This window comes from Tamandua tetradactyla, chromosome X (assembly GCF_023851605.1).
Source record: "Tamandua tetradactyla isolate mTamTet1 chromosome X, mTamTet1.pri, whole genome shotgun sequence".
In the NCBI taxonomy this organism is placed as follows: Eukaryota; Metazoa; Chordata; class Mammalia; order Pilosa; family Myrmecophagidae; genus Tamandua; species Tamandua tetradactyla.
The window spans coordinates 122728146-122755766 of record NC_135353.1 but is presented as its reverse complement, the minus strand read 5'-3'; the positions used below and the strand labels follow the sequence as shown (position 1 = coordinate 122755766).

The 27621-nt window shown below is 40.0% G+C and overlaps 1 protein-coding gene and 1 non-coding gene across 2 annotated transcripts; both read right to left on the bottom strand.

Annotated features, from left to right (window-relative positions):
• Window positions 1-1122: 1122 nt before the first annotated feature.
• On the bottom strand, window positions 1123-26980 carry ZNF41 (zinc finger protein 41). The gene is given in 7 exon segments (XM_077147023.1): window positions 1123-1240; window positions 1242-2562; window positions 2636-3331; window positions 11039-11134; window positions 11400-11537; window positions 24096-24318; window positions 26867-26980. Coding segments are annotated over 7 exon segments (2706 nt in total).
• Window positions 17370-17476, bottom strand: LOC143672211 (U6 spliceosomal RNA). The gene has a single exon (XR_013169680.1). It is a non-coding gene; the product is annotated as a U6 spliceosomal RNA (small nuclear RNA).
• Window positions 26981-27621: the final 641 nt, after the last annotated feature.

Here is a 27621-nt window from a genome sequence, read left to right as displayed (position 1 = left end):
ATTCTTATGAGTATTTTAAAAATGTTTAAGGGAGAAATGTCTATATATCAGTGCTAAAAATGATCAATGATCTTTCTAGAGAAGTCTTCCAGTTATTGAGCTGTATTAACTTATAAACACATCTTAGAATAACCACCTGTAATATATGAACATATTCCAAGGCCTACACAGTCTACAGAGAACTAATTTTAATGTGCATATAGAAAATACATCTTAATCAAATAAGAAAATTTTAATGTATTGAGACCCAATTTCTCAACCACTGTTTTTCAAACAGGAATGCCAAAGAATGCAGAAGCTTCATTGGAAGAGAACGAAATTCCAGAGTGCTGTGGCTCAGTTCCATTGTCTTAGAGTCAATTAATAATGGGAAAAGGAGGCTATGGCTTAAAGCTTACATAACTGATAGTCTTCGGGATACAGTTTAAAAGGTTTGCATATCTTTATAGGGTGTGAGTAATCTGCTGCCAAGCAGAGAATTAATGAGGGAATATTTAATAACTATATATCTGTAACATAGGCTAGAGCTGTGCCTAATTTTCAAATTCATACAGTCAAACTTTTAAAAAAATCTATTTTACTTAAACAAAACATAAGGAAACAACAAAAAAAATCACATTTTATAGTGATTCCCCAAAAGGAAGAGAATGAATCAATCTTCATGGGAATCCTTTGCTTCATCTTAAATGTCAATGATCACAAACTGCTGGCTTCTACACATTATAGATCTGCATTCCCAAATATGCTTTTTGCCTTGACATCAGTGCCCTAAAGGTGTTTGGGCAGGGAAAACAATTTTCCCCACTCTAGAAATATGAAATTTCTTTAGCCAGCATTGAATACTTTTACATTCCAGAGCATGAAGAACTAAACCAGTGCTAAAAATATAAAGTCATTTATCCAATAAGTGAAACTTAAGAGATTGCAAGTCATGTCCTTGGGTCTTTGCTTTTACCTTTTGCAGGGGCTCAAGATTCCAAGGATCAATCAGATAACCATACATGGATATTGGCCAAGTGCTTTTTCTAAAATGTCTCCTTATGGATATGATTGTACATCAACTATGGTGATTTTGAATTGACTGAAAGACACTTGGCTTTATTTGCATTCTGTTCAATTAAGTCATAGTCTCTCACATCTACTCCCCACTGCACAATGACTGCAGTACCAGGCACTCTTCTTCCCCACTATGAGATAAATGATATAATAAAGTTGTGATTTACAAGTGAAGGCTTTTTCAATCACTGACTTTGTAGAGTTTTTCTCCACTATGGGTTTTCTGGTGTTTAATGAGATTTGATCTGCTAGTGAAGGCCTTCTGACATTCTGTACAAGCATAAGGTTTCTTTCCAGTATGAATTGTCTGGTGCATTCTTAGCATTGCTTTCTGAATGAAAGCTCTCCCACATTTGCTGCATTCATATTGTGTCTCTCCAGTATGAGATTTCTGATGTATACTGAGGCGTGACTTCCAGGTGAAGGCTTTTCCACAGTCACTGCATGTATAGGGTTTCTCTTTAGTATGGATTTTCTGGTGTGTAATGAGATTTGACCTGTCAGTGAATACCTTTCCACATTCAGTACATATATTGGGTGTCTCTCCTATGTGAATACCCCAATGCACACGGAGTTGTGACTTCTTAGTAAAGGATTTCCCACAATCACTGCATTCAAAAGGTTTCTCTCCAGTATGAATTCTGTGATGTACAATTAAGTGTGATTTTTGGATGAAGGCCTTCCCACATTCAGGACACATGTAGGGTTTCTCTCCTGTATGGATTCTCTGATGCACACTTAATGTTGATTTCTGGATAAAGGCTTTCCCGCATTCATTGCATTGATAGTGTCTCTCTCCAATATGAGACTTCTGATGTATTTTGAGGCATGACCTCCATATTAAAGCTTTCCCACAGCCATTGCATTTATAAGGTTTCTCCCCACTATGAGTTTTTTGGTGTTTAATAAGATTTGACTGATCAGAGAAGGCCTTCCCACATTCAGGACATATATAGGGTTTCTCCCCAGTATGAGTTTTCTGATGTGTAATGAGATTTGTCCTATGAGTGAAGACCTTTCTATATTCCATACATATATAGGTTTTTTCTCCTGTGTGAATTCTCTGATGTACATGGAGCTGTGACTTCTTACTAAATGATTTCCCACAGTCACTGCATTCATAAGGTTTCTCTCCAATGTGAATTCTCTGATGTGTATTGAAGTGTGATTTCTGGATGAAAGCCTTCCCACATTCAGTGCATACATGGGGTTTCTCTCCTGTATGAATTCTCTGATGCATCCTCAATGCTGATTTTCTCGTGAAGGCTTTTCCACATTTATTGCATCCATAGTGTCTCTCTCCAGTATGAGTTTTCTGATGTATACTGAGGTCTGAATTCTGTGAGAAACCTTTTCCACATTAAGGTTTATCTCCAGTATGAATTCTCATATGTCTAAAGAGATCTGACCTCTGGAAAAAGGCTTTTCCACATTCACTGCATTTGTAAGGTTTCTGCCCAATATGAATTTTTTGATGTGTAATGAGGTTTGACTTGAGGGTAAAGACTTATTTATTGAATACTTAATTTTGATGTGTAATGAGGTTTGACTTGAGGGTAAAGACATATTTATTGAATACATAAATATGGGTTCTCTCCTGAATACATTCTCTGATGTACATCAATTTGTGGCTCCTGAGTGAAGACTTCCTCACTTTTGTTGCATTCATGGGAATTTTCTCTGGCATGAATTCTCTGGTGCTCGAAGAGATGTGACTTCTGAGTGAAGCCTTTCACACATTCAGTACATATATAAAGTTTCTCCCCAGTATGAATTTTCTGATGGTGGATAAGACCTTGTTTGTGGCTGAGATGTTTCTCACATTGATTATGCTCACAGGAATTCATTCTGATATTAGTAATCTCATTCTTAGTAGAGGAAGAGCTATGAGCAAAATTGTTACCAGTTTCAAGAATCTTATCAAAGTTCTTTGTTGCATTGTTTCTATTACGATTATGTAAGTTTAAAGTATGCTTCAAACTCTTTCCAAATGTGTCACAGTTATGAAGTCTTATTCTTGAAGGAGCAAGCTTGGTACTTGCATGAATTATTTTTCCAGTGTTCTCATATCCATAGCCCTTTTCCTTAATCAATATTTTTGCATGACTTAGAGAATTATCCTGTTTTTTCTGAAATCCCTCTAGCTGGTCGTTATCTTGCCACAGTTCTTCTAAAATGGAAGAAAAAGAAGCTTCTCCTGTAGATTGATTGACTCTCTCACAGTAGAAGGAAACTTCTCTGGAAATCTGTTGTTGGCTTTGCCCAACATTACCATCTGAAAAGAAAAATAAATAAATGAAAATGACATAAAGAACAATTAGCAGAAGACAGAGGGTACATGTAGCTTAGACAAGACAAGCAGAGAAATGGAAGAGTCCATATGATGATGATAACAAAAGTTACAAAACTCATATAGAATACTTAATATGGGCAAAACAGTTATATACCATTTGTGATACACCAGGCACTGTTTCAATTGCTTTATGCATAATAGCTCATTTAATTCTCACTGGAAATCTATGAGCAAAATTATGTAACTTGCTAAAAATCAAATGACTAAATAAGTGGGGGGAGGTTGGATTTGAACCCTGGGAATCCAGTTCTACCAATGTAGGAGGTCTGGATAGTGAGTAGAGAAACCAGAAGAAGAAACTGAGAAGTCTATTAAGGGGAAGCCTAAGCATGGAAGAAATATTTCAGAATATATGTTGATTAACTTTCAGCTCTAAAAAGTTCATTAGTCTCTCTGCTTCCTCTTGCCTTTCCCTTTGAACCATTATGAGCATCGATGTTAAACATATGCTTCAAACACCAAATCCTTAATATCTATATATAACTGTTGCAACTCCAGGCATCTTGGCATAGTCAAATAGTAAATGGAGACCTGTGTTTCAATTCCATAACTAGTTGTAATTTTTTCTTGGTCCCAGGAATACATGCTTCTAATAAGAAGTGTCAGATAGGAGAGGAAAGCCATCTGTGGCCAGAGACTGCACACCATCCACCAAAATCTATTCTCCCTTTCTTTCATGGTAATAGAATGTATCCTGGCACTTGGCTGCCCAGCTACACTGCATTTACCAGCTTCATTTTGATCTCACCAATGGAATATGAATAGAAGTGGTAAGTGCCTCTTCCAGGCCAAGGCCTTAAGACAATGGGCAAATCTCTACCATATTTTCTTCCCCCTTCCTACTGCACACAATAGTAACCCAATATTAACCATGCAGCTGACAACAATGCCCGAGAAGATGGCTGAGCAATGACTTGGAACATGGTTCTTGAATGTCAGGATCAAAGTTGACTTATTGAACCAGACCTACTCACCTCAATATTCTTATTTGAGAGAGGATATATGCCAATATTAAGCTCGTTGTTTTTGCTTATTTGTGAGTATTCAAAATGTACAATCTTATATTAGCCCTTATCTCAGGATACCTCTAGGGAGGCTATTGTTGCTATGAATTTATAAAACAGACATTGTATGATTCATATTCATACTTAACTTGGCAAAGTTTTGCATTGCAACAGAAATAATGAATACACAAAGGGTAAAATTGTTAATATTTCATGCAGTTGTTTTTTCTTTCCACATATAATCGATGGTCATTTGAATTCCTCTGAGCAGACACCTGAACAATCCTTCTGAAACAAAGCAAAATATCCTCCTCTGCCTATCTCCACAAATTCAATAAATTTAACTTTATGGAGTATTTTCTACATGCTTAACTTCAGAAAACTGAAGAAATGTGCACCAGTTATCAAGTTATTGCCTTTCAACTCAAAATCACCTTCCTTGCTTGCCCTGCAAAAATAGATCTGGGCTCATCCAGGGGTGAAAGTCTCCCTGGCAACTTGGGAAATGACTCCCAGGGATGAATCCAGACCTGGCGCCATGGGAACAACAATTCCATCCTCACAAAAAGGGAGAAAAGAAGCGTAATTAATAAAGTGTCAGTGGCAGAGAGAGTTCAAATAGAGTCGAGAGACTACTCTGGAGGTTGCTCTTACGCAAGCTTCAGGTAGACCTTGCTACCTATCATAACTTGCCAAACCCCAACCAGGACCATTCCAGCCAATCCTAAAGAACACCTAGGGCAATATATAAGATTCCACAAGGGTTCCATGCACTAGAGTAACTTTCCAGAAACCAAAAACCTCCAGATGGGTCCCTGGTCCAGATAAGTCCTGAAACCTAGCCCAGCCTCTCCAGAACATCAGGTAGTTCCATCTCCCTACCTCATATTAGTGACAGACCCTTCCAGTATGAAAAATTTAGAATTGCCATGGCCCAAACACTCCTAAAGAGAGGGATGGAAAGATCAAAGGTGATGGTGGAGTTATACAGAGAAGATAGGATTTAACAAATTAATATGAAAGCTGAATCATTAAATTGATATCTCTTTTAGTCTCCAGTATTTTACAGCAGCTAGAGGTAAAAACCTAAAATTGTGGAATTGTAACCCATGCCAAAATCTGAAATATGATCTACAACTAATCGTGGTGCTGTGCTTTGAAATTTATAGGTTTTTTTTGTATATATGTTATTTTTTCACAAAAAAGAAGGAAAAAAGTCGATTGTGATGATAAAAAAATATTTAAGCTCTCTAGCCTCCTATATTCTGGAGCAGTTTGAAGGAAAAAATATGAGAGGATTGTATGGTAGCCCATGAAAAACTCTGGGATGTATCCTGTAACTACTTGTTGAAGAGTGCTTTGAAAACTATTGCTTTTTTATTTCTTTGCTTTCTTTATATGTTATACTATACAATAAAAAAGTTAAAAAAATTAGAAGATGTAGATAAGTAAGATGAGTAAAATAAATGTTACTAACAATCTAAAAAAAAATAGATCTGGGCTCTTTATATATTTTTGTCTTTTGCCAGCTGGGACTGTGTTAAGCATGGGAAATGCTTTGCAGGAGTAAGTAGTTTAGCTTCTTGGTTCTGGTGGGCTCACTTGGCAGACTCCTACAGCACTAGGTTCCTGAAGTGCAGGTGGCTTCTCTAACACTCAAGTTTCTTCAGTATGGACAACTTCTCCAGCCTCCATCTCCTGCAGCTCATATGGCATCCCAAGCACCTAGCTCCTGCAGCACTCGTAGGTTCTCTAGCTTTAGCTACCACAGTGTATGGCAGGCAGTAGTACCAAGAACCTAGTGGTTTACTCTTTAACACCTTTCAGAGGATTTGTGCAGAATACCTCTGGTGAAACAGCTCCCCATGAACAGCTTTCTCTGGAACCCTACAGGGCAAATTCGCAGAAAGTTTCCCCAGTGCGGCACCACACCAATTCTTCTGCCATGCCTTAAGCCATGGTTGTGCCTTCTCAATGAGGTCTAGATCTTATCCCTGGGGAGTGGGGGGAGACTTCCTTAGGTGCTCTATCAAAGTCCTAAAGGTACTGGCTGTTCTGTATAGCTGCAATTCCTTTATTTTTCAGAGTTCTCTTCATATTTTGCTAGGCAATCACTCATTACTCCAACCTCATTATGAATAATAATTCTTTATACTTTCCCTGTTCAAGTTACTCTATGACTTTTCTCTCCTGATCAAACCCTGCAGTATCCAATAAGAAACAGGGTCTTAATTCTGGGATCTTTTCTAAAAACATAGAGGTAAAAGTCTTAGTAACCACACAGTCTAAAATTCTGTGTTTTATTCTGCCAGTTGGTGGGTTGGAGGATGAGAAAAAGTAAAGAGTCATATATGTTGGAGTATAATTAAGAGCCATTTTGAAATCTGATCACAAGGTTAAAAATGTATCATCTAATTAGACACGGAAGTATAAAGATTCAGGAAAGACTAACAAATATGATGGACATTAAAGGAAAAAAAAATGGAGCCGAGCAGAGTTTGAATTGGAAATATAAGGCCATGTTGTGTATCTCTTTTTTTTTTTAACATGGGCAGGCACCGGGAATCAAACCTAGGTCTCCGGCATGGCAAACGAGAACTCTGACACTGAGCCACTGTTGCCCACCCTGTATATCTCTTTGAGATAAGTTTTTTTTTCTGGGGGTGGTGGTGCATGGCCCGGGAATTGAACCCGGGTCTCCTGCATGAAAGGTGAGCATTCTACCATTGAACCACCTGTGCACCCCCTATATATCTCTTTGAAAGAAGAGTTTAATTGTCAACTATCAATTGGGAGTATCTGTAGGTTTGTTTCATAAAGCTAATGACAAAATGAATAGAATGCTTTAGGTAATGAAATTTGTCATTACCATTTAAAACGAACTAGTGATAAGAATGGAATCAGCAAATCTAACCTGGAATAAGATGATCATAATCCAGGCATTAGAAAATTTGGACCTGGTATTGGATGATAGCACTGGTAACTGAGAAGAACTGAGAATTGAAAATGATATTTTTAAAAAGTGAATAGCAGTATGGAGGGCACACAGGTAGTTCAGTGGTTAGAATGCCCACCTTTCTTTCATGTGGGAGACCCGGGTTCAATGCATACAAAAAAAAAGAAGAAGAAGAAAAAGAAAAGTGAATAGCAGTATGAACTACAGAGTGATTCATTTTTAAATGGCTGAGAGGAAAGATTTAAGAAAAATTGACAAAATTTTTAGAAGGTTAGAAAGATTTCTGATGTGTAAGGTGATGATTCTAATTTCTGATATACTGAGGATCAACAGAATCATATCAATAGAATAGTTTATCTGGGAAACTAAATATAGTTCTAATAAGTTGCAAGTGTATATGTTCTAAGGCTGTGAAAATGGCCAAATTAAAGCAAGACTCTAGAAAATTTCAATATAAGGCATCCAAGGGAAGATACCTTGGTTCAAGAAGGCTGATGATGTTCAGGGTTTCTTTCTCAACTGGAAAGGCACATGGTGAACATGGCGACCTCTGCTAGGTTTCTCTCCAGGCTTCTGGTTTCATGAAGCTCCTGTGGGGGTGTTTTCCTTCTTCATTTCCAAAGGTTTCTGGCTGCATGTGCTCTCCATAGCTCTGAAGCTTTTTTCCACAATGGTTCCCTCCTAAAGGGCTCCAGGAAGCAACCCCACCTTGAATAGGTAGAGACACATCTCTATGGAACTCATCTAATCAAAAGTTACCACCCACAATTTGGTGGGTTACATCTCCATGGATAATCAAAAAGCTCCCACCTAGCACTATTGAATGAGGATTTTCTGGGGTACACCACAGATTCAAACCGGCACATTCTATTCTTTGTACCCCCAAAAGACATGTTCTTTCCAAATGCAAAATATGTTCATTCCATAACAATATCAGAAAGCCTTAAACCATTTCAGTAACAATACAAATAGAATACAAAGTCAGAAACAGTACAAAATCTCATCAAAGTCAGCTACTGAAATCGTCTGTCCTAAGGCAAAACTCTCCTCTGGCTCTGGACCTGTAAAACTCAGAACAAATTATTTGCTGGCAACAAACAAAGGATGCACAGTCATATTCCCATTTCTATAGGGAGAAACTGTAAAGAACACAGGAGTCACCAGACACAAGCAGTTTCAAAAACCTGCAGGGTAAACTCCATTAGATTTCAGAGTCTGAGAGTCATTTATCTTCAGGGCTTTAGAAAGCAGCAGTCCCACCATTTCCAAGGGCCTACAACAGTGGCCCACCCGTCTCCAGAGGCAACCTTGGGGGACACTGGAGAGATCACCTTTTTCTCAGCTCAACCCTCTCCAAATATTGGGGCTACACCCAGGCTCTCTGCCATCTCTGGGGCACATGCTCAACCCCTCCACGTGGTGGCAGCCAGGGTCTCCCCAATCCCCAAGGAATGTATTCCACCCTCTCCAAGGCCTGAGGCAGCACAACTCTCCCACTGCAAGCATGTGGAAGGCCTACCCTCTGCCTTCAGTGCAAACTCACCCTCTCCAAGTGCTTGGGTGGGTCTGCTCTCCTGGCCCGTAGTTTCTTGACTTCAGATTTTAGTCACCATGATCCTGCCTCTCAAGACATTTTACCATCACTTTGTCTTTTTCTGAGGTTTTTTGTCCAGACTGGCAGTGGTTCCATTATTCAGTTCCCACTGCACTGTTGTTGGCTTTCTATGTACTAAGCAAGGATCATGACCATCAGACAGAATGAGTTTCCATAGATCCTTCCTGGATAATTCCATCTCCAATCCTGTTTTTTTCTGAAATGGCTGACTGGTTATACATTTGGTTAAATGCTCACATGGGGCACTATTCTCTGGGGTCTCCCTTCCTGGAAACCCAGAATTTTCCAGAACATCAACTTCTGGTTTCTTTGTACCCAAGAGTTCAATTCTTAGCTTATCGCTGTCCTGACGCATTTCACTAAAAGCTGCAAGGAGAAAGCAGACTGCCCTTTCCACTTTTAATTTGGAAATCTCTTCTGATAAATATCCAAGTTCATGGCTTTTAAAATATGCCTTCGAGCCAAAGCCGCTAGTCAATTTTGCCAGATTATCTGCCATTTTAAAACAAGGATCACCTTCCTTCAAGTTTGCAATAACATGTGCCTCATTTCCGTCTAGAGCCTCATCAGAGGTGACTTTAGAGTCCACATTTCTACCAACAGTCTCTCCAAAGCATTCTAGGACTTCTCTATCGCGCTCCTCACAAAGTTTCCAGAATCGTCCCCTTATCCATTTAAAAATCCATACCAACATGTTTGGAATTTGCAAACCACAGCAACTCCCCACTTCTTTGGTACCAAAATCTGTTTCAGTTTGCAAGCTGCCAGAATGCAATATACTAGAAAAAGAATGGCTTTTAAAAGGCAGAATTTAATAAGTTGCAATTTTACAGTTCTAAGGTGGTGAAAATGTCCAAAATAAAGCAAGGTCCAAACTAAGGCATCCAGGGAAAAATACTTCGGTTCAAGAAGGCCAATGACGTTCAGGGTTTCTCTGTTAACTGGAAAGGCCTTATGGCGAACATAGTGACCTCTGCTAGGTTTCTCTCCAGGCTTCTTGTTTCATGAAGCTCCCCTGGGGGTATTTTCTTTCTTCATCTCCAAAGGTCTCTGGCTGCATGGGCTATCCTGGCTCTAAAACTCCTCTCCAAAATGGTTCCTTCTCAAAAAGGGCTCCAGTAAGCACCCTACCTTGAATGTGTGGAGAGACACATTTCCATGGAACCCATCTAATCAAAAGTTACCACCCACAATTGGGTGGGTTACATCTCCATGGATAATCAAAAAGCTCCCACCCAGCAATATCGAATGAGGATTAAAGGACATGGCTTTTCTGGGGTATACCACAGATTCAAACCAGTACACCTCATAAGGGAACATTTTTGCAGAAATTTATTGCAGAGTTGTTCATATTAGCTGGGAGTCAGAGGCAACCCTAGGTGTTCATCACTGGGTGAATGGCTAAGTAAAATATGGCCCCAGATCACTGTGGAATACTATGGAGCAATTTGAAGGAATGAAGCCCAATGAACACAATACAATATAAACAGACCTTAAGGATGAGTCAAAAAAAATGTAATTAAGATGCGTAACATAATATAATTTATATAGATTAAAAATGCATGTTTATAACCAATAATTCAGACTTTAAAACAATACCACACAATTTCAACGATCAAACACATTAGACCAGTTGTCCAAGGGAGAAGTCCTAGGGAATGGATATGAGAAATTGGAATAAAAGGGAAGAAATATAAAAATACCTGAATATGTAACCAAAGGATCTAAGATCATGGTGTGGGTGGGGAAGAGCTGAAGTAGGAAGAATAAAAAGTTCTTAGATAAGATTGGGTAGTATGTGATCCAGGATACAAAGATTAGGGACAGGTCTTCTGCAAAAAAGACAGGCAAAGAAGACAGAGGATATGACGAAGTTCATACATGGAGATGGCCTTTAGGCATCTGAGAGGCTCCAGTCAACTATCTCCAAGCAACTCCAAAATTTAAAACCTTCAAGGTGGATTATCTTCAGAGCATTTCAAAGGCATTAACCTCTCCTAAAAAAATGAGATTTACTTTCCTGTGACCCATCTGCCTGGGTCACACTTACTCACCTGAACAGCTCTGATGTTGGATTTTTCTCTCTAATGCCCATGGCTCCTCTCCCTGCTCCATCCTGAAGATGACCTCTGGTTTCGGAACTTGGTACCCTGTTAGCAGGACATCATACAGGATTGGGTTCAGCTAATTGGGTTTTTGGAATCACTAAATAATGCTTTCCATTTGCTCTTCAGAAAAGGACTGCAATTCACTGGGACCAGAGTAATAATCAAAGAGCTAAAAGTGACTGAAGAATCTCAGACAAGTCGGAGACCACACCATCCCCCACTTCAAATGTCCCACAGTACTCAGCAGCTGAGAATGAAAATGCCCTCACTGCGGCCCCTCGCAGATATGTAGGGCAGTTGTGCTTACCCACTGAGAGCAGGTGGCTGTAGTTCTCCAGCATCACATCCCTCTACAGGCGTCTCTGAGCAGGGTCCAAGTGCTGCCACTCCTCCCTGCTGAAGTCCATAGCCACATCCTCAAAACACACTGATACCTGTAACAACAGTCTTGTTCAAGGTGACATGTCAGCACTGCCAGATGGGGAAAAGATAAATAGGAAGTTGGTTTTAATTATTTTTACCATAATGCAGCATGTGAGGTTTTCACTAAATACTTAGTTTTGTATTTTATTTTGTAAGAGGAAAAAAAAAGTATCTTGACATTCATCGTGTACCACATTTATTTATTTATTTACTCATTCTTTTTTCAAAAATGAGGACTAAAATAGGCCCTTTTTAAGTCCTCAAATTAACTTAGGGATGAAATATAATGCATTTATTGATTGCTTTTAAGCTAGCTATTGTGCTAGGCAATGGCAATATAAAGTTGAAAAATATATAAAACACCTTAAAGAATTGGAAACCAACATAGGAAGATATAAAGGGGGCTAAAAGGTATTTGAAAGAAAAATATGGGAGTGTAAAGTTAAGATACATAGAGATGGTGGAGGAAGAGTTTTTGAGAAGGGAGCAGCATAAGTGAAAGTGTGGAGGAAGAAAAATAGAAAACTACATGGATATTCAAGCTATTGCAAATAGTTCTATATAAAGAAGAGTTTGTGTAGTATATTGAGAAGGTGATTATCAGGAAAATTCAGTACAGATATCCTGGGATCAGAACAAGGTACAAGTATTTTTTTGCAGTAGAGAATGGACTGCCATACACGGGAAAAGACATGCTCATAACTGTGTATCTTTAAAACAGCATTCAAGATGTGTATTATGAGAAATGTTTGAAATGGGTGAGACTGGAGAAGCACTGCATACTTTATGTGAGAGGATAAGAAAACCTGACTTAAGGTAGTAGAAATAATGGGGATGCAGAAGAAGGTATTGATTCTATATATTAAGGAAGCAGAATTGATGTGGGTTATGGGGTTGAGAAAAATAAAAAATTCAAGGGCAATTTTACACAACCAGGTAGACTCTGGTGTTATATAATGAGAGAGGGACTAGTTGTGAGGAAGGGGGATGGGAAAGATGATGAAACATAAGTTAGATTTTATTCAGGTTGAAATTATAAAGTGGTAAAACATATAAGGAGCTATACAATAAGTTGTTAGGGTTGGGTAGAGGTAAGATTTAGGAGTCCCAAGTATAGATATGGCAAACAGATGAGGCTGCTAAGGGTGGGCACACAGCCAGAGAAGATGTAGAAGCCATATAATACAGAACAATTCTAAATGCAAAGCAATTAGGTCAGAAATCAATAATAAAAGGAAACTTTCCCAGAATGAAAATTTAAAAATTAAAAAACACTATTCAAAATAACTAATAATCAAAGAAGATACTATAACATTAGAATGTATCTAGAACAATAATGCAATTAATACATGCATGAATTCGTAGAATAAAAAAATGGTAATTAGAGTGGACGTTAGATTCTCAATCCTCATATTAGAAAAAATAAAGTCTAAAATTTAATGCATTAAGCCTTAAATCAGGACATTATAAAAATAACTGAGTAATCACAACAGAAAAAGAATAAAAGAGCAGAAATTAATAAATTCAATGTCATCTCAATCAAAATCATATCAGGTTTTTGTGGAATCTGAGAAACCAAATCTAAAATGGAAATGGCCAAAAATAGCCAAGACAGTCTTGAATAGTGAAAGCAAGATGGGAGTGCATGCTTTCCCAGATCTCAAGACTTATAAAGTAACAAAAATTTAAGGCACTGAGGTATCAGTGCTAGGATAGACAAATCATCAGAACAGACTAGATATTGCAGAAACAGACCTACACATTTATGATAATCTGATTTATGCCAAAGGTGTCCATACAGATGGTAAGGAAAAATATTTTCAATAAATGGTGCTCGGGTAATTGTATATAAAAGAAAAATATTTACCTCTACCTTACATAACATGCGAAAAAAACAGTTCTATATGTATTCTAGACCTAAATGTGAAAGGCAAACCAATAAAGCCTTTAAAAGATAATATAGGTGAATATCTTTATGAACTTAGATTAGGAAAATAATTCTGAAACAGAATGCAAAAAAAAAAAACCACAAAAAACACCGTTAACCATAAATAAAAAGATGGACAAATTTGTCTACAATGAAATTAAAAACTCCTATCATTTACAAGATAGCATTAAAAGAGAGAACAAAAGAAAGCTTAGATAGGAGAAGATATTACCAACAAAGGGCTCAAATCTAGAATTTCTAAAGAACTCGTAAAAATCAGTACGAAAAAAAGCAACCACCTAGTAGAAAAATGGGTGAAGGATTTGATTTCTGTTTACAAAAGCAGAAATCCAAGGTTTCAATAAACATATTAAAAGTGGCTTAACCTTCTTATTAATCAGGGAGTGCAGATTAAAACCACAATAAGATCTCACTACACAACCCTCAGAATGTCTCAAATGAATTAAGACTGACAATACCAAGTTTTGAAGAGGATGTGCTGCAAAGAGAACTCTCATATTGCTAATGGGGGAGTAAATTGATACAACTGTGTTGGGAAATACTTTATCTGGTAATGTTGAAGACATGCTTGTATTATAACACAGCAATTCCACTCCTAGATACATGACTAATTGAAATATGTGCACATGTGCAATAGAAGACACGTCCAAGAATATTTATAGCACTATTATTCATAATGTGTGCAATTTATCATGATAAAAAGGTGTAAAATTAACAGTAATTTTTAAAAATCCATGTTCAATGTATGGACAATACCCTATTGTCTTTGTGAACAAATATTAAGGATATTTTCTTTATTGCTTTTATTTACATAAATTAAGCCTCCCCCACTGCCTGTCCCACACTCCACAAACTAATAAAGACTGGTTTTCTGTCTTAGGGAGACATGGGAAAATGGGAACAAGAACCAGTGAATGTATTACCTATTAAAATATTAAGGTAAAAACTACCATTAGGACCAAAAATGTAGTGAACAAACTTTTGCCTATTCCTCCTCTTTAGTACAGCTAAAAACCCTGGACATTATATATTAAAAACAAAGATAAGAATTCTCTGAAAGTTGGAGAGAAGGTAGATCCGCTAAGGACGTAGGAATCATAGGAATCTGAGGAATGACAAACAGTGGTGAGGTCCCTGCGTTGTTTTTTTTTTTTTTTTTTTTTGCCTCATATATCCTGGACTGGGTGTTGGAGAAGCTAGCAACCCAGAAATACAAACAGGTATAGACAGAAACAGCCCCAAGAAAACCCTGCTTTCTGTAGCCAAAGGGCCAGGAAAGGGGCAACCTAGCAAGAAATAAAATGTTAGATAAGTGCCCTATTCCAGCCAAGTGTCAGAAAAATTGTGGTCCTCACCACCATTCCTGTAAGCAAAAGCCCAGTGGGGAACCTAGACTTTCACTCTTGCCTGGCTGTAATGAGGTGCTACTCACTCATCTCATGAAGTGGCATCAGCGAAAACCAAATAGGGGCCAAAACTTTCATCCCCACCTTGGGAAAATGAGGCCCTTCACCGTGGCATCTGTTGAGGTCATGTGGGTATCCTGGACATCCACTTCCACCCAGTGGAACAAGGCACCTTTCCCCCTTCCCACCAGTGTTTTGTAAGAGGAGGCTGAGTGGTAGCCTGAAACCCTACCCCTTCCCAACAGTAATGAGGCACTCTTCCCCCTCTGGATGTCAATAGAGTTCAAATTGGGAACCTGAACTTCCACTTCTTCCTGGCAGTAATGAGGAGATGCTCCTCTTTTCCTAGCAAAGTAGTGTTAAAGGAGACCTGCTAAAATATAAGATCCAGAGACTCATAATATCCAAAATATCCAGGACATAATTGAAAATCAGGTATCATATCAAGAATCAGAAAAAGCTCAATTTGAATAAGAAAAGACAAGTAACAGAAGCCAACACCAACATGACACAGATGTTGGAATTTTCTGACAAGGATTTTAAAGTAGCCATAATAAAAATGTACAATACGCTTAAAAGAAATGGAGAAATAAAAAGCCTCTGCAAAGAAATAGAAAATATAAAGAAGAACCAAACGGAAATTTTAGAACTGAAAATTACACAAACCAAAATGAAAAAAATGAATGGATGGACTCAACAGCTGAATAGAGAGGACAGGGGAAAGAAGCAGTGAACTTAAAGACAGAAGAATAGAAATTGCCCAAAAACAAAAAACCAGGGAGAAAATTGACCAAAAAAAATGAACAAAGCCTCAGGGACACGTAAGACATAAAAGATCTAACATTTCATCAGAGTCTCAGAAGGAGAGTATGAAGAGCATGGGACTGAAAAAGCATTCAAAAGAATAATGGTTGAAAATTCCCCAAATTTGGCAAATGATATCAATCTAGAAATACAAGAAGCTGTGCAAACCACAAAAGTATAAACCAAAGAAATCTATACTAAGACACATCATAATCAAATTTTAGAAAACTAAGACACAGATCTAAAGGCAAAGGAAAAAAATCTTGAAATAAGTGAGAGATAAATGACACCTATATTGGGAAAACAATTAAATGACAGTGGATTTCTCATCAGAAACCATGGAGACAAGAAGGAAGTGGCACAATATTTTTCAAATGCTTAAATAAAGGAACTATCAATTCTGATTCTATTTCCAGCAAAATTATTCTTCAGAAATGAAGAGGTAATGGACAATGACCACATGAAAAGATGCTCTACATCATTAATCATCAGAAAAATGCAACTAAAAACCACAATGAGTTAACACTTCACACCCACTAGGATGGGTAGAATAAAAAAAATAAATGTTGGCAAGAATGGGGAGAAACTGGAATGTTTCTATACTGATAATGGAAATTTAAAATGGTATAGCCACTTTGGAAAACAGTCTGGCAGTTCCTCAAATGATTGAGCATAGAATTACCATGAACCAGCAACAATTCTACTCCTAGGTATCTACCCAAGAGAAATGAAAACATGTCTGTACAAAAACTTGTAAAAAATGTCTATTGTAGCACGATTTATAATTGCCAAAAGGTGGAAAGAACTCAGATGTCCACCAACTGAAGAAAGAATAAACAAAATGTGGTTTAGTGACACAATGGAATATTATTCAGCCATAGAAAGAATGAAGTACTGATCCATGCTATAACATGGCTAAACGTTGAAAATATGCTAAGTGAACAAAGTAAATCACAAAAGACCACATATTGTATGATTATATTTATATGAAATGTCCGGAATAGGCAACTATATAGAGTCAGAAAGTAAATTATTGGTTGTTTAGGATTGGGAGGCATTGGGATGGAGTGGGATGAGAGCTAAAGGGTACAGGTTTCTTTCTGAGGTGTTGAAAATGTTCTAAAATTGTGGTGATGGTTGCACATATCTGTGACTATACTAAAAACAACTGAATTGTACATTTTAAATGGGTGAAATTGCATGGCAATGAATTATATCTCAATAAGTCTCTTATTTAAAATAGAAAAAATGAAGGGAAAAGCAAGACATCTCAGATGAAGGGAGACTAAGGGAACTCATCACCAGGAGACCTACCCTAAATGAATGGTAAAGGAATTTCTCTAAACAGAAAGGAGATGATAAAGAAGGAATCTTGGAGTATCAGGGAAGAAGAATGTACAGGAAGAGCAAAAATATGGCTAAATACAACAGATTTCCTTCTCCTCTTGGGTTTTGTAAATTATATTTGAAGGTCAAATAAAAAAATTTAACATTGTCTGATGTGGATGTCAATACATAGAGAGGAAATTTTAAGATAATTATACTATTAATGGGTGAGAGGATAGGGTCTTAAAGGAAGGTAAAGTTTCTACACTTTAATTCATAAAATGTCAACACCAGTAAACCTTTATGGTGATGGAATAGTTCTAGTTCTGTATATTGATTGTGGTAGTGGTTACATGTCCTTAAAAAAAAAAAAAACATGGAACGCTTCACAAATTTGCCTGTCATCCTTGCACAGGGGCCATGCTAATCTTCTCTGTATTGTTCCAATTTTAGTATATGTGCTGCCAAAGTGAGCACGGTTACATGTTCTTTTGACATATCCATATCTTTTGAGTACTTCCATACTTTTCAGTACAAATTCTTCCAGAATCATCTTATGCATTCCCTGCCCTACTACTGGAGTCAGTCCCAGAAGCTATAGTTCCTATTAATTGGAAATGATATTTATAAATCAAGGTGTGCTCATTGTGCCTGGCACGATATTCTAGTTTGCTAGCTGCTGGAATGCAACACACCAGAGATGGATTGGCTTTCAATAAAAGGGGATTTATTTCGTTAGTTCTTCAGAAGAAAGGCAGCTAGCTTTCAACCGAGTTTCTTTCTTATGTGGAAAGGCACAGGACGATCTCTGCTGGCCTTCTCTCCAGGCCTCTGGGTTCCAACAACTTCCCCTGGGGTGATTTCTTTCTGCATCTCCAAAGGCCTGGGCTGAGCTGCAACTGCTGAGATGAGGTATGCTGAGCTGCTTGGGCTGTGCTATGTTGAACTCTCTCATTTAAGCACCAGCCAATTAACTCAAACATCATTCATTACAGCAGGCACGCCTCTTTGCTGACTGCAGATGTAATGAGGAACAGATGAGATTCACGTATCATTGGCTCATGTCCACAGCAACAGAAATAGGTACCCTCACCTGGCCAAGTTGACAATTGAATCTAACTACCACATACTTCATTGTTGTTTCAGCAGTAAGAGTTAGGAATATTTCTCCTTAAGGTAGAATATCAACTAATAAATGTGGAAGGAGTGATGGAGTAAGAAAAACACCATTAGAGAAACACCAAAGTAATTAATTGTTAGGGCAAGAATTATCAATGGATACTAAAATCAGTGGGCAAAAATATGAGAAACATGATATGTACATAGTCTCAAAATATCTCCCCACAAAATACTTATTAATCCAAAGGAAAAGCCTTAACTTTCTAGTGAAAATGCCTGACAGACACCACCTTAATCTAGTGGTCAAAGTTAATATCATTAATAAAGGAACAAATTGATATTGAATGCTTCCTAACATAAGGCACTGAGAAGAGCACAGCTTCACTTCTGTGATATTCCGAACAACAAAGAACCTGAATCTAATCATGATTAAAAAACAAACAAACCCAAATTGAGAGACATTCTTCAAAAATGTCAGTGTCATGAAGGCAAAGGAAAGAACTGTTACAAATTAAAGACTAAAGAGACATGACAACCAAATGCAATAGATGAACCTGGATTGGATCCTGGATTAGGGGGAAAATGCTATAAAGGCTATTACTGTGATGACTGGTGAAATTGTATATTACATATGGTATATTAAATAATAATACTATACCAATGTTAAATTTCTCGTTTACATAACTGTACTATGGTATGCAAAAGAATGTCCTTGTGCTTAAGAGATACACATTGAAGTATTAGGGATAAGGGGAATTCATTATGTCTGAATTATTCTCAAGTGGTTCAGAAAATAAAATTTTAAATATATCTGTATATATATATACATAAATTGAGAAGAGAATGAATGCACATACGGCAAAATGTCAATAATTGTAGGGATTCTGGATGATGGCCCTATGTAGTTCTTTGTACTATCACAATTTCTGTTTAATTTTGAAATTATTTGAAAACAAAGTTATAAAAGAATCACAGCTTTAAAACTCTTAGGTGTTTATTTTTTGAGGCCTTGGGGTAGGTGAGGATTTCCTAAACAAGCCAGAAAATGCACTATCAAAGAAAAGATGTAACAATTTGATTGTAGTAGAATAAGGAACCCTTTATTCATCAAAAGACACTTTGGTCTTTCAGAGCCCCGGTTGCCTTTCCCTTGTCAATGAGTATTTAGAGGCATTCAGGAGGCAGGGTGGTGACTGACAGAACAGAACCTGTTCCACCAACTGCAGCATCCAGAGGCAGATGTGCAGCACCCTGGGCCACCCCATCCCCACCCTGCACTTCTCTACCTACCAATTCTTCTGAGCAGGAGCCCAGAGCAGTGGTGAGCCTCTAACAACATGACATGTCCCTCTGCCCCCCGCCCACCTTTCATCACTAAAGGTAAGTCAGTGATCAAGAGCCTTAGGAGTCAGGGTTGAAGGAAGCTCTCATTCTGCCTGCCTCACGCCTGCATGGGCTACACCACCCTATTGATAGTTGCTCTGGTTCTCCTGCTGGCCACTCCAGGAAACACCAGCAGGGGTGTGGGTGTCAAAGGGGAGGAGCCTCAGGGGGTCAGGGAAGGTAGGCTATTTTTCAACCATTCTGGAAGTATTAAAATATTTTAGCACCTGACATTGTTAAACAATTCTTGCTGCCCACCTGTTTGACCTACAGGCCAAGCTGGTGGACAAAAGACCATGCTCACCTGTCTCCCCAATGCCTCAGTTTGATCCCTCTCTCCACCAAAATAAAAGACTTGGACTCCACACTGGCTAGGGGGTGGTGGAAAATTTTGGAGCTAGGGATTTGATGACACAGACCCACCCAGATTCCAGCCTCACTTGGCCACATATGAAGAGGTTTGATTTCCTGGGCAGTTTCTACCACTTCAAGGATTCCTACAAGGACCTCCTCTTCCTAGGTAAAGCCTCCACCCCAGTTCCTCACTTTCCAGCTGTATGATTATACAACAGTGGCTCCCTTCAGGGTCATCTCAGCCCCAGTACATTATGCACTCTCCCCCTCAAGGCTGCTGGGCCGCAGGGCTGCCAGGTTTGGCCACTCACTGCCCACTGTCTCATCATGTACCTCCTGGGGGCACAGGAGTGCTGCTCCCTCTCCTGCACCAGGACATTTCTACATCACGTCCTGTGATATGATCCTGCCCTTTATATCCTGTACCAGGCCTAGCAGAAGGGCACTTACTAGCATGACTGACCGTATGCAGTGAAGTGCTTGGCTCACTGTGCACTCACCTGGGACCAGACCCCAGCCTCCCTGGATGTTCTTCCTTGGCAGGGGGTTCCCTGGTCTTTCTTGCTCCTTCTGGCTGTTCTGTATCCATACAACTGTTCCTTGTTCCTTCTGATTGTTTTCTGTGCCCCTGTAACTACTACTTCCTTCCTGATTTTTCCACTTCCCCTGGCAATTCTCCATCCATCTGTCCATTTTCTGGTTCCCCTGACTTGTTCCTGCTCCCTCCGTTGGTCCTTGTTCCCTCTGAGTGTTCCTTGTCTATTTGGATTTCTTGTTCCTTACTCTTTTTACTGTTCTTTCTCAGTGTTTTTTGTTTCTTATGACGGTCCTCTGTTCTTTTTCCTGATGCCTCTATTTCTTGCTTCCTTTGATCCTATCCTGGGTACCTCTAACTGTTCCGTAACTCCTGTTTCCAGTTCCCTCCAATCCCTGGAAACTCCGGCTGCCCTGTGTTTCCTTAGACGGTTGTCTCTCTGGCTGACTCTCGTTCTATGGTACCATTCTGATTGCCCTCTAGTCCATCTGACTCTTCCCTGGTTCCTAAGATCCTTGTTTCCTCTAGATGTTTTTTATTCATAGGCTGGTATTTATTTACTCAGACTGTTCCCTAGTCCTCCTGATCCTTCCCCACTTTATTAATGCATTTCTAATATGCTCTCACACGATGCTGATGCATCTCGTCATAGAGCACACTTTTGAATAGCTGGCTTCATAGTCTATGCCCTTAACACTAACGTCTGCTACTTCTGTGTGTTCTATGCTATAGCTGAGTTCTATACTTCCATCTTTTCTATTACTCTGATTATATCTGACTGTTGGCTGGTTCCTCGGTCATTTCTTGGGTAGAGTGACCAACTGTCCCAGTTTGCCCAAGATTTACAAAGGTCTAGCAGTGAAAGTCCTGAGTCTAGGGGAACTTGTCAGTTGCAGGTACACCAAAGTAGTTCGTCACCCTATCTCTAGGAACTCTGGCTGTTTTGTAGTATCTCCCTGGTTTCTTTAACTGTTGCATAGCCCCCAGTGACCTCTGATGTGAACTAGCTTCAGTAATTGATTATATTCCTTCTGGCTGTTCTCTAATCCCTCTACCTTTTCTCTCTGTTCAGGCTGCTATCACCTGATATACCAGATACACTTCTAATATTCCTTTTGTCTGTTCCCTGGTTCATCTGTTATTTCTTGGATATAAGACTGATTATCTGTGTTCCCTTTTTTACTGTTCCCTTTGGTTCTTCCCCAAAGTCAGTAACCGTTCCTTGCCTCATGTGTTCCCTAGTACCACTACCTAAGCTATTTCTTAGCCTCAGAGGCTTTTTTCTCATCTCTCCAACTCTTCCATGGGTCCTCTGTCTTCCTTGATCCATGTACCTGTTCTACAGCCTCAGTAGCCGTTTCCTGTTCCCTCTGACTGCTACCCTTTCTCAGAGTTGTGTTTCTTGTTTCTTATCCCCTGGTACCTCTGCTTTTTCCCTATACCCTCAAATTCTCCTCTAAACCAAGGAACTGTTCTTTGGTTCCTCTGCAAGTTGCTTGTCCCTCTGGCTGTTACCCAGCACCTTGAATATTTTTCCTCTTTCCGTTTTATCTGGTTCTTCTGTTTCCTCATCCTTCTGGATGTTCCTTGCTCTCGCTGGTTACAATCTGACTCCTCTGATTATTCCCTGTTCATTCCTTCTGTTTTGTGATCCCTCTGATTGTTTCCACATTTTTCTGTATCCAGACTATTACCTGGTTCTTTTGCTTTTTCCCTAGTCTCTCAACCACTTCTCCAGTGGCAAAGACTTTCTTGGGCTCTCTGGTTGCTACCAGGCCTCTGGCTCATGCTTCCTGTTTCCTCCATTTGTTCTACTGAACCCCAACCTGTGCCCTGGACCCCCTGGCAATTCTCCATCTCCAGGAAGTGCACTATGGTCCCTCCAGTTGTCCCTGTGGCTGTTCTCTAGTCTTTTTTTGTCTTAGTGATCCCTCTGCCTGTCCTCTTGCTTCAGCCACTGTTTCCTGGTCCATCTAACTGTTCCCCAACCCCTGAGCACATTTTGATTGGTGTCTTTGTATCTCTGCCTATTCCCTGCTCCCTAAAATATAATGAAAAACAAAGAACATAACAAATAAATAAGTGAATAACATTCACCAGGACCTTGGTCTTTTCCATCTCTTCTGGAGAAGTGGTAGAGATTTGTGAAGTTGGTCGGGGAAGAAGAGATGAGTACAGAAATGTACATTGCAGATACTAGAATCATTAGTACAGATATATATATACACATCAGCTGGGCAGGAGACCACCTGTGGAAGGAATGGTGTGCACTACAGCATTGTAGCTCCAACCTGTGGGATTGATATGATCTAGCAGAGCTCAGACAAGGGAGATTTTCCATGGGGTGGAAGTATAAAGTATTGAGTAATTTACTATTCAATGCCCTTATACCTTTGACTCAAAAATATAATTTTATCACTTTGGCAAAAAATTTTAATGTAGGAATTTTACCACAACTGTTTTAATCACAATAAAAACCCTGAAACACCATAAGTGCACATTAAGAGTGGATTGATTACAGTAATTATAGCATATCCAAATGATATAATGGTATATTCATCATGTAGGTATGAACAAAGGTATTTACTACCTAGACAATTATTTGTTAACCACAAAGTCCAAAAGACATAACCAAAGAGCATGATTCCATTTTTTAACTTTAGCTATATGTATGGGCATGCGTGTACATGCATACTCATAGCTCCATATGTATACCCACATACATGCACACATACATGCACAAAGAAAAAAAACAACTGAAACGAAAGATGGCAAAATGTTAACAATGCTTATCTTTATAATGCTAAAAGTAAAGTAATATCTTAATATCTTCTATTTGTTGGCCGATATTTTCTAACATTTTATTATGAAATTATAAAATAATATCCATGTCATTTTTTGAAATTTAATACTATCCTAATGGCCATATGACCCTGAGTCCCTGGGACAACAAGCCCTTCCTCAGAAGTGAAAGCATTCACAGGAAGGTCTTTAACATTGGGAGGTGTCAAGCAGGATGTGGCTCGCTCATGCTCTTCACCTGTTTACAGTATCTCAAAGGGAACTTTTAGTGGGAAAATTGATCTTGGCCGTGATTGTAGTGAGGACAGAGGGCACATTCAGAGGCCTGGTTCCAGTCTAGCACTGCCACTCCCATCCTGAGAGACCTGTGCAAGTCACACACCTTCTCAGGCCCCTTCCTCATCTTTGAGAAGAGGAGAAAGAACTGGAAGGGTGCCAGAGACTGTTGTCACTCTACTACCCTGTCATTCTCTATGTTCCAAAGAAAAGAGGTTTTTCTGCATCTGGATCAGGACAGAGGAAAAATTAGTAAATCTCCAGAGACCTCAGGAAAGGGAGGCTCTGGTGGGGATTAGCTGAGGGTCTGTAAAGAGCCAATGGAGAGTGTAGGGCCTACGCTGGGAGTTCAAGGTTAGTGTTTCCCTGACTATGGCTGGTTCCACCCCCACTAATACCCCACCCTCAGATACCCTGAAGGGAGGTGCCTCCGCCTCTCCCCTAGGCTATGGGACTGGACCCTCCATATCCCACCTTTCCTCCCCGGACGGACGTATCACATTTTCTACTGAAACAGGCAGGGCTCTAGATGTGGTAACATCAGCCAGAAACTGCTCACTCTCTCTCAGCAAGAGGATTTGCTCTGTCTCAGAGGCAGCAAATCTAAAATCTGCCACTTCCTGACATCCACTTGCCCCCGCCCTGAGGCTTTGGCAACAGGTAAGGGGTATCTCCCTGCTGAATGAATTTCTGCCCCTGGGGTCCTCCCCTCCCTCACCTCACGCAAACTGCCTTGTCCCCCTGCAGCCAGGGCTGGGGACCACTGGCAAGCGTTCCCATTAGCTGACGTGTTCACGCTGCGCCTCAGCCCTCGGTCTCTATTGTTGACAACTCCACTCTTCTCAGGAGCCTGAAACCAGGGAGACATCTGAGGTGAAGCGGGCTGAGGTCAGAAGGAAGATCCTGCAGTTTTCACTAAGATGTCTGGCTGAGGGATTCTTCAAAGGTACCAAGAAACCCTGGAAAGATAGCATTTTGTTAGTCCACATTCACCCCATAAACACTTCCTAGGGGCACCAAAGGGCAGCTCACCCTGCTGAATATTTTGTGTGGAAGAAAACAGTTCAGTAAAAGCAACAGCAAGTGTGTTAGTTAGATTCAGTTGTCAACTTGGCCAGATGAGCATACCTAGTCTTGTTGCTGTGGACATAAGCCAACGGTATGTGAACCTCATCTGTTGCCAATTACATCTGCAGTCAGCTAGGAGGCATGTCTGCTGCAATGAGTGATGTTTGACTTAATTGGCTGGTGCTTAAATGAGAGATCGCAACATAGCACTGCTAAGCAGCTCGGCATTCCTCATCTCAGCACTGGCAGCTCAGCTCAGGCCTTTGGAGATGCAGAAAGAAGTCACCCCGGGGAAAGTTGTTGGAACCCAGGGGCCTGGAGAGAAGACCAGCAGAGACCATCTTGTGCCTTCCACGTAAGAAAGAACCTCAGTGGAAAGTTAGCTGCCTTTCCTCTGAAGAACCAACAAAATAAATCCCCCTTTATTAAAAGCCAATCCATCTCTGGTGTGATGCATTCTGGCAGCTAGCAAACTAGAACAGCAAGTATTAGTTTGTGTGGAATATGAGGAAAATTAATGAGAAGTGGTGTAAAATGAAGGAGGGTTTGATTTCTAGCCCTTTTATATTCTAGTAGTGAGAACCTGTGAAAATCTGGGAAAGTTTCTTTAGTCTGAGTTTCTTCATGTTAAAACTGAAGATGAAAATACCTAACTCATAGGGTTATTAGAATTAAATGTAATGATGCTTCTAAAGCACTCACCCTTACATGGCACCTAGACCCACCCAATTAGTATGAAATATTGCTATTATCACGAGGTACAAGGTATGTTTTATTAGGTGCCTCATTTAATTTTCACATTCATCCCATGAACCATGTATTACTATTATTAATATTCCCATTTATCATCAGATAGAGCTGTGCAGAAATAATTTGCCCCCAAGATCATTCAGTTTAGGGGGGAAGAACAGCGATTGAAACCCAGGTATTCCTAGCTGCAAAGTGCATTTTCTTAACTACTCTGCCAGATGATACTCTATGCATAGTATAGAGTCATAATAAATATTATTTCTGTTTTCTGCTTTCTTCAAAGGACTCAGGCTAAGGGGAAACCATGTCACATGTGTATAAACCAATCTGCAGAATTCAGTGTACATCCTGGGCAATTTACAGAGCCCACCGTCTTCTGCAAAGATGAAAAATTAAACTCACCCACCCTCCCCCACCTCCTATTTCCCATGTGGGCCCTGTACAGAAAGTCTGTACAAACTCCTCAAATCATTAATCCACACTGCTTGATAAAAACTGTGTCTCAAATAGTGTCATCAACTGTCTTCTACAGGCACCTCAAATAACCACTCACACAGACATCATAATAAGGCACCCTCAATAGGAAACCAACCATTGATCTTCTCAAAGGTCAAACCTGACCTTCTATAGGATCCCATAAACTCATATCTCATATATAGAATCAGTAACCCCCATAAAACCCTCAATACAAACCTTCCAGTCATCACATGCAAACTCACAGTCTTGCAATTACTGGTGTCTACAGGCCCCAATTAATGACTCCTATAGGCCCCCGAAAACTGACTACCCAAGGCTTATAATCCCTTGATGATCCCAGGCTTGCAATCAATCATTTACCACCTCAGAGCCCCAATCAATAACTCGCAGTATCTGAATCAATGGCTTCAGATACTTACAACCCCTATAAAACCTCAAGAATTTCTACAGAGGCCCCAATTACTTACCCAAATATGCCTCCAATTTTCCTTTAAGGACTCTCTAAAATTGTTACTCACTCCCTCATATGAATAACACCCTGGATTCTCTGATCCTATTGGATCCTAACATACTGATCCTCCCTACAGAAATCACCCAATCCTTGCTTCCCAGAGGAATCATACAATGCCCAAATTTGGTCTGGCATTGAATTTAAGAAAAAAAAAAGAAAGAAAATCTAAAATTCCTCCAGGCAGAAACATGTTAATTAAAATGGAAGGGATTGACTTCTGGGAAGATGGTGGAATCGGACAGGCTGAGTTCACTCCTGCTCCAAGGAACTACAGAAGTGACAGCAAAACAACCGGGACAGCATTTCCACGTAAAAATGACTTGAGAGGGTTTTCTACACTATATAGAAAGGTCCTGGATGAAAAATCTAAGGAATGGGAATGCAGAGAATGGGGTGAGTGGGTTCGGTCAGGACTCTACCTGGGACAAAAGGCTACACCCAGGAAGGACCTGCCTCCACAGCTAGCTTGCGATATCAGCCCCCCTCAGCTCCACAACCCAGAGCTCCTTGGGGAACCTGGAAACAAACAAACTTGCTTTTCCTGCTCAAAGAGACCATCTAGTTAGTGCACAGAACCTACTGCTCCCCTTACCATACAGAAGCCAAGAGCCCTTGGGAGTGCATGGGTGGGGAGGTGGGGACTAGGAAGCAAGCCATACTGTGCCCCACAGCCCTGCATTTCAGTGCCACTGCACACTACACCCATGTGCCACCATGCCCCATCCCCCCCTGCCCCCACACACCTTGAGCCATGTCCTGTCCCTGGCACTCTGCCTCATGCTTAGTCGGCAAGCATTTCCAGATTGGGTGTGGACAGGGCCCGCGAACATACCTAGTCCCACAGCCCAAGGGCATTCCAAGTGGGGGCCTGGGGCCTCCAGACCCATCAAACCCACAAGCAGATGCTCCACTGAGGTGTACACTGCCCACCGCCAGCCCCAGGGTTGGCAGCATTCAGAGCACACCAGGATCAGCAACCCTAGCTGGAATTGTACTTGGTCTCCATCCACCTCAGCTGGGGGCCACAGTCTGGGAGAGGCGGGGCTGAGAGGAAGAGGAGGCACAAGAGTGTCATCTGCTGAAGAAATGGAAAGTGCAGTCTAGCAAACTGCCTATTTGTCTAGCTTCAAATAGATACTCCAGTAGAGTTGCATCCCTTCCATGAGGTCCAGGTCTTGGTTTGGTGGGGAATCACTGAGGAACCAAGTGCAAAAGGAGATCTTCAATGCGAACTCAAGCAAATACAAAACCTTAAATGAGTGAGGGAAATCAACTTTCAAAACAACCCTATCAAGATAATCAAATGCCTCAAAGCTAATAGAGAATCACAATGGAATGGGATCACAA